This window comes from Durio zibethinus, chromosome 6 (assembly GCF_047325235.1).
Source record: "Durio zibethinus cultivar Kanyao isolate XHJ-2024 chromosome 6, ASM4732523v1, whole genome shotgun sequence".
Taxonomy (NCBI): domain Eukaryota; kingdom Viridiplantae; phylum Streptophyta; class Magnoliopsida; order Malvales; family Malvaceae; genus Durio; species Durio zibethinus.
The window spans coordinates 24,274,805-24,284,432 of NC_143167.1; the positions used below are offsets into that span (position 1 = coordinate 24,274,805).

Genomic DNA, 9,628 nt, shown 5'->3' on the forward strand with positions numbered 1-9,628 from the left:
TTAATTATCAGTCTTTATTCTATGACACCTGGAATTCATCTCCAATCCAAACCGAAATTTAAGATCTACTTTCCCTTTGAACCAAAAGTTTGGTCTGAAACATAACCCTTTCTCGATGTAAACCAAAACGAACTCACCACACAAGATTGCCAACCCCTAAGCCACTTCCAAGTTAAAGAGACTATTAGTCAATTTCTTGAGCATCCTGGGTTGAACATTCAGGCAGTGATGTGCATTATTCGGTTGAGTGACGACCAAACTCAGGCAACAATAGCTTACATATTCCAGAACATCTGAGAATCAGAGAAGCAAGGGCACCAAGGAATAAGTACGTACGAGCATGATGCTTATAGCCTTATATAACAATTAACTGAAACAACTTAGGTCACACCTTATCCATTAGAAAAATCAGTCAAGGGAGGGGCCATCAACTTAAAAGCAAATTTACCCTCTTAACAGATACTCGAATTATCATACACAAACCAATGGTAAAGCATATTACAAAGGGAAGTCAAAGAGACATCTTACTGTACGGGCAACTGTACAAGAAGAGATTCCCAATGTCTAATTAGGGTCTTCAGAAGCTCTAAAACCAATAATTTCATGCGATCAGTACCTCTAGTTTTTCCCTGGCATTCATTGAGAGTTCTAGCAACTTCCATCAGAAATGAGAGGCTTGACGCTTAAAAAGACTTGATAGCTATTCTTCCTCTTCTAACTCAACTATCTGTGCCCGTCTCTCAGCAGCTTTCTTCCGTATAAAGAACCCCCATCTCATTGCTGCCTTAATCTTCAGCCACCCAACAACAGCTTTGCCAGGACGTGAACGATCTTCATCTACAAAGCTTGGCATTGGGGAAGGCATGTAATTTGGGAACCCATACCCACCATCTTCCGTAACATTAATAGAAGCATGACCTCCCATGCTGAAGAGGCGAAGAAGATGCTGCATATCTTCATTCTCAAGCATTTCATGACTTCTGAGGCGAATTTCTTCCTCCGAAAATAAGTCCTCACCTCCCTTATCTCGGTTGTTTGTCCAGTCATCAAAAGGATTAAGATTTGATGGATGCATCGAAGAGCCAACATTTTGGAACCCTAAGGCAGATGACTGTGGAGGACCAAGAGCCAGCCCAACAACATTGTTATCATTTCTTGAGCTTTGTGGTTGCTGCGAATTGTTAATCAGCTGGTCAGGAGGCAGAAACTGCGTGCTGTCAAATTGATTACGAGAATCTGAATTCACAAGGTAGGACTGCCCTGAGTATCTGTTTGACTGATTATCATTAAACCCTGAGGTAACCAAAAGGAAAATAAATGAAGTTACCCAAATGCCAGCCATGATTGGATGAAACAAAGGTGGTTTTAAACCTCAAAATTGTACAGTTGGGAATCTTAATGATATTAAAAATCTCAATCAGAATCCATGCTATAACACAGGCATTATCCTTTAGGGCAAAATATCAACCGCATCTTCAAATAAAGATGTATTTAACTCTAAAACAATAAGGGAACAGGAGACTCCCAACTAAAATCACAGTAACTTTGCTGTAATTTATGACAAAATTATTGATTTAAATGACAAATAGGTGCTATTATTAACCTTTCCTTACAAAACTTTTACAATCTAGGCATCTTGATAGGAAAGGCACCAACTACAGTAAGAATGGTATATATTTCCTTCAACATGCTTGAGAAACAAATTTTATCAAATACAAACAAACAAAAACCAAAATTTCCAACGACCAAGGTACTTTCATATCTGATGTTAAGCAATACATTACCTCATACTGTTAATCAAAATTTCACCATAATAACTGCTATCTAGAAGAAAGTCATTTTGACATCAAAGAATTTCTTAGTTCAACCAGTTTCAATGACACTGATGTTGAAGAATTGCTTTTTGAACTAAAAAGATTAGAAAAGAACTTTCCTTCCATTTAAAATCTGATCCAATATCTTTCGGAAATTATATTTATAAACAATCTAATAAGATAAAACCTCCCATTTATGACCTTGGCTAATGCCAAGACATAAATCTAGATGCAATTCCTAAAGACTATGTTGCTGATCCTTGGGTAAGAATATTGGCTGTCAATATGTATTTAGGTTGTCTGTCTCATCAATTGCCCTAATCTTAAGACACAGGGATATAGCATAAAATATCCAAAGAACACGGTGCAGGTACTTGTTTTACATTTGCATTTTTTTTTTATCAGAAATGGTATTTACATTTATTTAAGCATTGTATATTATTGGATTATACAGATTTTATTTGTGTGATATAAAGGTTAGCTTCAATTTAGGTGATCATAATGCAACACAAGATAGCTACTTCCATGCAATGTTGTTAGCATAATGTCAGCTTATTCTGAAATGTGAAATTTCTGCTTGTATTATACATGGAAAAAAATGGAAAATCAAAGTCTTGTTATGCAAATTTGGACCATTTCTATTTTTATAGGGATTACTACTATTAAAGGTAAAAAACCTAAGAGGTTTTACCCCTTTTCATCCAAAGACATCCCAGCAATGAAATGAAAAAATTGAAGGCCCAAACAAAAAATAAATAAATAAATAAATAAAAGAAGAACGAAAACCAAGCGGCTTCCAACCTTTTGCGGGCTTAAGGCCTGAAACCCCTGGGATGTTAAAACATTAATTTCTTTTCTTCTCTTCCCTATTAGAATGCAGCAAAATGGTCCTCTTCCTTTGCATCATTTCTAGTGATGCGATGATTCTGTCAGCCACTGTCACCTTTTTTTTCCTCTCTTCCTCTCCTTTTGTCCTTTTATTTCTGTTATCTCACTGATTTATTCTTTTTCTCTCTATCCCTCACTCCTCTCTTCTCACCCATTATAGCACCCCCAATCTAGAGATATCTGTGCTGCCAAGGAGGTTATGTCATGCCATGAAAGCCCAAAGTTCTAACAATTTTTTTAATGTCAGACAGTTCCAGATTGCGTCCATGATCATGTCGATAAAATTTTAATACATCCAAGTAACATAACCTAAAGGTTAAAAAGCAGCCAAAGAAATTTGTACCATGGTTGATGCTAGTGCTAGATAAAACAGAGGTCTCAATTATTTTTAGAATTTCGTTATATTAGGTAGTTCCATCTTTTTATTTATTTAGGTTAGCTCATAGCAGGCATTCATCCTTCATAAAGACCCTTTACTAATACCATGTTAATCTTCTGCATCGTACCAAGGAAAAGAAGAACTAAGCAAGCAAGAAGTGAAATGATGTTTATAACTCCAGGAAGATTAAGCTGAGCTATATATCATATGAAAATTCCTTAAAAGCTAAACATTTACAGTAGTCAGAATGCTTACCTTCAACCTGTAGACCAGAGTGCACTTGCTCAGTAGGAGCTGAAACTGGCAACCGCGGTAACTGCAGCTGATGATCTAAAGCATTAGGGTAATTTATTGCACCCATCTGAAGTTCATTTCGGGCACTTGACCTCCTATTTTGCTTGAAGTTCAACAGTGACTTGCCATCATAGTCTATGACTTGATTCCAATTGTCATAGGCTTTCTTCACCAGCGTATCTACATAGACCTGCAGAAATTTGTGCTCCCCTTGTTAAATTCAATTAGAAAATATAAACTGAAAATAAAGCTCACCCAGAACTTAAGCAGTTGAAAATAATGACAAGGTACAAACTCAATTAAAGGCCTATCAAAAGGTGAAAAACAAAGGACAATCATATTTGGGAAGTAAATCAAAGCAACTCCATGGTATAAGATAAATTTAAATTTAACATCAAACAAACAAAGTTCCCGATAACTCTTTATCACTTGTAAATTAAAGAAAATCTTTAGTTCATTCTAAACCTTATACGATAAATCTTGGCCAAAAAAAAAAACCATATGCAACAAATACTGTAGCAAGAACGACTTAGCTCAGACGCTATTGGTTCACCCCTAAAACAAATCAACTGCCACTCCCATGCCTTTAGGTACCACATGACTATAGACCAGAAAATGAGCATAAAAGGTCAATATCCAAACTACAAACCAGAAACAGAGAAAAAAAATCTCAGATTAGCCTTCTCTTAGCAATGAGTTTAACTCAGAAAGCTACGGGGCAGGAACATCCAACCAGCAAAGTTAGAAACTGCATGCAAATGGTCAAATTTTTAAGACAGAATGATGTACTACCCTGAACTCATAAGGCAGCAGTCATTCCATCCAGCTACCAATATTTCCTTGATTGTTTTATTTTATTGAAATGCCACAGGAAAATATCAATACCCCCCAAAAATACAACATTCAATGCAGCTGTTTTTTAGTTTCTCCTTTCTTCAATTTCTTCTGACTTTCAATTGATTTGAACAAATCTCTCACATACATTAACAGAGAGGAAAGTTGAAATTAACCAATTGGCTACCCGACCGATGGCGACCTAACATATACAAAAGTACTGCAAAAAAGATATTATTGTAGGCCTAGGAAACATTGCTTTTGGTAGCCTCTGAAAAGTAAAGTACAGGACATGTTGCATTTCATTAGAAAATGAAAAACAGCATATATCTCACCCACCTTCTGACTATCAGATAGAGAATCAGCAGGCAAATACTGTTCCCCCGAAATAAGGCCATTCAACTCATATACGTTATTGAATACAACACCAACGTTTCTTGAATCATCAGTAAAGTAAACATAAAGCTTCCCGCTCAGCACACATGTCTTAGCATGCTCTAAGAGAGCATCCCACATCTTATTTGACATGCCACTTCCAAGAATCTACAAACACAGAAATATCAGAAGGAAAATACAAATAATAGCATATTTATTTCAAAACCAAAATCCAACTCACATGTCGTAACTTTTGTGAATCTCTGACCACAAGCCGCAAAAAGTCTTCAACTGTGAATATTCCTTCATTATTCAGTCTCTTGTGGAATGACCCATCTTTCCCAATCTTTTCCAATCGCCATACTTCATCACTCAATGCAGGTGGATAGTGCTTCTTATACACTGTCAAGCAATTCAATTAAAAAAAAACAAAAGAAATTTCAAGAAATCCATGAATGAAAAACTAGTTATGTTACAAAGTATGAACTCACATTCCCCTCTGTGATCCTTGACAGTAAAAGCCTCCGTCTTTGCTTCCCTTACACGTATACCCTCACAATATCCAGAAGCAACCTTCAAGCCAAGCCTGAATTTCCTGCTTCTTATCCAACTAGAATTGTCAGTAAAAGTGAGATCTCCTAGTGTCCCTACCCCCTCTTTGAGGGTCACTTGCAAGTCACCAGTCAGCAATGGTCTTTTTCCTTCACGCTCTTTTACCACATGGCTCTCAAATTCTTCTTGTGTCCAATCTTCATCATCCTCATTGTTGAAATCACCTTCAAGCACAACAACATCTAGTTTTACAGAGGCTTCAGGTCCATTTATTACAACATGTCCAGTGTTAGCATCAACTAGAACAATATGGATGGCAGCACCCTGCTCCCCTTCTACCTTTCCTCCTGTGAAAAGAGGAAGAGACAACCTGGACCTGAAGTGAAGCTGTAAGCTCCTTCCATCTGGACCTTCAATTCGTTTTGGAGAAGACCTGAAAACCAAAAGTATTAGAAGATTTTATCCACATAACAAAAGTAAAAGATGTTGTATAGGAAAAGAGGAAAGATAAAAGTAAAAAGCAACTAAGAGAAAACAAACCTTAATGCTAAAGCAGAAGGTGGTTCTTGCAAAGAATAAACAACACCAAAAAACAATAAACTAAACCTAATACAACTAGGCTTGTTGAAGAAAGATCAAGATAAAATATTGTATGCATTTAGGGTTTAGGTCCAAAAATCTAATAAAAGTTATCGTAAAACCAAGCTTGTTGTATGGGTTTTATCAGTTTCATATTGATGCATCAATAATGCTAAAGTGCACCCAAAGTCAAGCAATTAATTACCCAAAGCAACCGTACAAAGAATGGACAAGAAAAGAAAGCCAAAGAGCATTTCAAAACTCTTTCAGGATTTCACTGCAGCCCTTCAATTCTCATGCACAATGTTCTTAAATATTGGCTATTTAATGAGCCAAGACAAAACACAAACTATTAAATTTAACAGAAACCCTTGTTAGCACTCACAGTTCATATTATTCAGCAAAATACCTATGATTCCCAAAGAAAATGCTAAAATTATTGTAGTAACAAAAGACAAATGTTTTTAATGTAAAAAACGTGTCATTCAATATCCTATATGACGTTCTCAAATCATCATGCACAATGCTACAAACAAGCTGGAATTTCTAAAAATAACTAAAATTTATTAAAACCATCATTTCAGAATCGAAAATCAAAACCTCCAGCTACCGTAAGATAAAACGTTTGATAAGTATACCAATTGACAATAGGTAAGCTAAACATAAAGCTACCACAAAATCCTAAACCAAACTTATAGGGGATGTAACACCACTTATCAGGCACCATTGTCCATCTCTTATAATTGATAAAGTAAACGTCCTAAAAATTGAGACATCAGAATATAGCAAAAGTGACTTTTCAACCATAAATAAATGGACAAATATTTTACCTTCCATTAAGTCTAGGAGGGCCTAATTTTGCCAAAGCTCTTTCCACTTCTTCACTTACCTGCAAAGCATCAATTGCAGAAACAAGATGTAAACATATGAGGAAAAGAACATAATCCAAAAGGGAAAATAAAAGAATACAAAATAAATTTTCTTAGAATTACAATAAAAATTGTTGTTCTAAATTGGTCTCTTAAATGCAAAACACAAAAAGCTCATTTTAGTATCATCCAACAAAATTTTCTACACATCAAGTGAACAAAAAAAATAAACAAAATTTCAGCACATACAGTGAACATCTGTCACATGGATGCAGGGCAGGCTTGTATCTACACCTCAGATACCCTATTTCATGAGTATTTAAAATATAAAAAACCCTAGAAAAACTTCATCACACTCATAACTGTGCATGAATAAGCGATCAGTTAGAAAGTCAAATTTAAAATATTTTTTATATCAATTAGCATTTTTAAGAGGGTTTGGGAAAGGAAGAATGAGTAACATCCCAAAAGGTATAGTCATTCTCAATTATGGTAATAAATGCAACACAAGATCAACTAAAAGTTCTAATCATGACTCATTCTCACATAAGCATGTGTTAATCCAGGATTAAGACTCCAATTGAAAATATATGTAAGAATAATGTAATTTTTCAAGAATCATGTAATTTTTGACAGCAGTAACAAACATCAGGAAAACAAGTGACCAATCACACCAAAATATAATTGAATGACAAACCTTCAAACCAAACAGGGTGATGAAAGTTGGAACAGTCCAAAAACAAAAAGAAAGTAGGAAACCCTTATATGGCGTGTAGGTTTTATAAGAAAACATTTGAACAAGTTAAACAAGACAATCAGCACTCTTCATCCAAATACTCAAATGTATAGGATTTACTCCAGTCCCATAAGAAACTGAAACCTTGAAAAGAGAGAGATTGAAGAGAAATAGATGATAAATTATGAAAAGGATATTTGTTTGTGTTTATATAAAAGAAGGTAATTGAGCACCAAAAGCACAGGAGATGCATGTTCATGTGTAGGCATATACGCACGTACATATATGGCACCAATTCAGAAGTAAAACTCCAATCAGCAGAAGTGTAAACTTGTCAAGAACACCATCATCATACAATTAAAACCAGTGTCATTTAAGACAATGGTGCTAACCAACACTATATCAAAAGGGAAAAGAAAAACGCAGATGCACTGATCACGCATAACTAAGAGGTTCCTAAAATCCTCCACAACAAGAGAATCGAATACAAAGAAAGAAAAGCAGTAAGAAATAGGTCTTACAACTCTACGAAGAATGGGTTCCAGAGATGAGCAGAGTTTCTGCAGGCTGTCCACCTTAAGAGCTTCTACAATTACACTGCATAACATATACACGTAATTTTTTAGAAAATATTTAGGGCCTTACACATAGAGAAGATCCCCTCAATTCTTAAACCTGATATTAAGACTTTAAAATTCCCAAGAACATCACACAATCAAATGACAAAAAGTCAAAAACCTTATCCAGTTAATAATTCATTATGAGGAATTGAAAAAGATATGTATTTCATTTCCCCAATTGCTCTGAGGGGTTGATGCTTCTACTACTTGCTTTTTGCTTCCTAAAAAACTTGCCGCAAGATCATAATTGACTACAACGAACAAATGTAATTATAAGTAACATAGTAGTTCTATACAAAAGCAAAGTTACAAATTTTGTTGGAAAAAAAAGTAATTTTTAATTATTCAAAAATATTATTTTCTTTTATATTCAAGCGCGCTTTTTGCTTTTTCTTTTCTGAAGTAAAAATGAAAGTAAAAAAAAAAAGCAACAACTAGGATCAAACATAAGTTCTCAAAATATACAAGAAACCAAAACAAGCAAACAAAGTACCATTTACAAAACAATTAAAGGGGAAAAAAAGAAGAAAATACCTAGACAAAGCGGGGCGTTTTCGCTCGGTCTTCTGGTCCTCATCTCCTTCCAAACTCCTCTTCCCTCTAGCCATACTATTTGTCCTCTCCATATACCTAGTTTGCCTCTGCATTTTCTAAGTACCAAACCCTAATTTTCCCAGATCTGCATAGTTACAACAAAATCAACCCCCTTAAAAATCACTATTCAAATTAATAACTTCAAATTCACACTATGCAAAACATAATCCCTTTTAAACACTAAAAACAAACTAAACTTAAAGAAAAATCAAAAGCAGCAAAATTAAGTTCTTACTAAACAGTTACTCACAATACAACCGAACAAATAATAAAGAAATTTTTTTAAAAAAAGTGAGAAACTGAAGGAAAAAAACCTGAGAAAAAGAGGAAAATTCTAAAGCGTTTCGAGGGTTGTGTTTGGGAAAGAGAAAATCCGAGAGAAAATCTTTTGAAGCAGTGATTACTATGTTACTATTATTGAAGTAAAATAAAGTCTGTTTGGTCTTCTGGACTTCTTTTTTTTTTGTGTGGTGGTCTACTCTGGCGACTCTTAGCTGGGACAAGAGTTTCGAGTAACAATCTCGTACGTCATGATTCACGGTAATCCGATGGTTCATTCGTGCATTTGACGGATAAGATTTGTTGATGATGACTTTGGGCGGAGTGGTTTTGAGGAATTGGTGAAAGCCAATTCGGTGGACCCTGATGCAGTGGATATTTATTAGCAGATTGGATTTTTGTACATCTCTGAGTTTGCGTAGGGGATTTGTCGGGTGAGTAATGGGATTAAATCGTGACCGTACGTCGGGGATTGCCACGTCACTTTTGACATGTTTATGTGTTTCCTTTTAGCTTACGTCAGTGTTTATGCCACACGTCACATGCTGATTCGTTCAAGTTATAGGATTATGAATGGATATGGTACGTGAAAATTACGATTAATATTTCAATGGTTGTAATTTTATTATTATGTTTTTAATTTTGAAATAAATTTATTATCATAAGTTTGAGTTTTGGTTAATTTAAAATAAGTTTGGAGCAACTAAAAATATTTACTATTAGAAATTGTTTTATAATTAAATCTTAAAAAATATAACAGAAACAAAAGGTCAAGATTAACGAAAAAGAATGATATAATATTATATATAAAGTAA

At 34.8% G+C, this 9,628-nt stretch overlaps 1 protein-coding gene across 1 annotated transcript; it reads right to left on the minus strand.

The window, feature by feature from the left end:
• Window positions 1-325: 325 nt before the first annotated feature.
• LOC111286618 (calmodulin-binding protein 60 B-like) lies at window positions 326-8,932 on the minus strand. Its single transcript, XM_022876678.2, has 9 exons — window positions 8,849-8,932; window positions 8,475-8,619; window positions 7,842-7,917; window positions 6,546-6,604; window positions 5,076-5,569; window positions 4,826-4,986; window positions 4,549-4,752; window positions 3,337-3,565; window positions 326-1,293 (listed from the first exon to the last, which is right to left on the minus strand). Exons 2-9 carry the CDS (start codon window positions 8,585-8,587, stop codon window positions 701-703), a joined length of 1,929 nt encoding a protein of 642 aa, XP_022732413.2. The 5' UTR covers window positions 8,588-8,619; window positions 8,849-8,932; the 3' UTR covers window positions 326-700.
• Window positions 8,933-9,628: the final 696 nt, after the last annotated feature.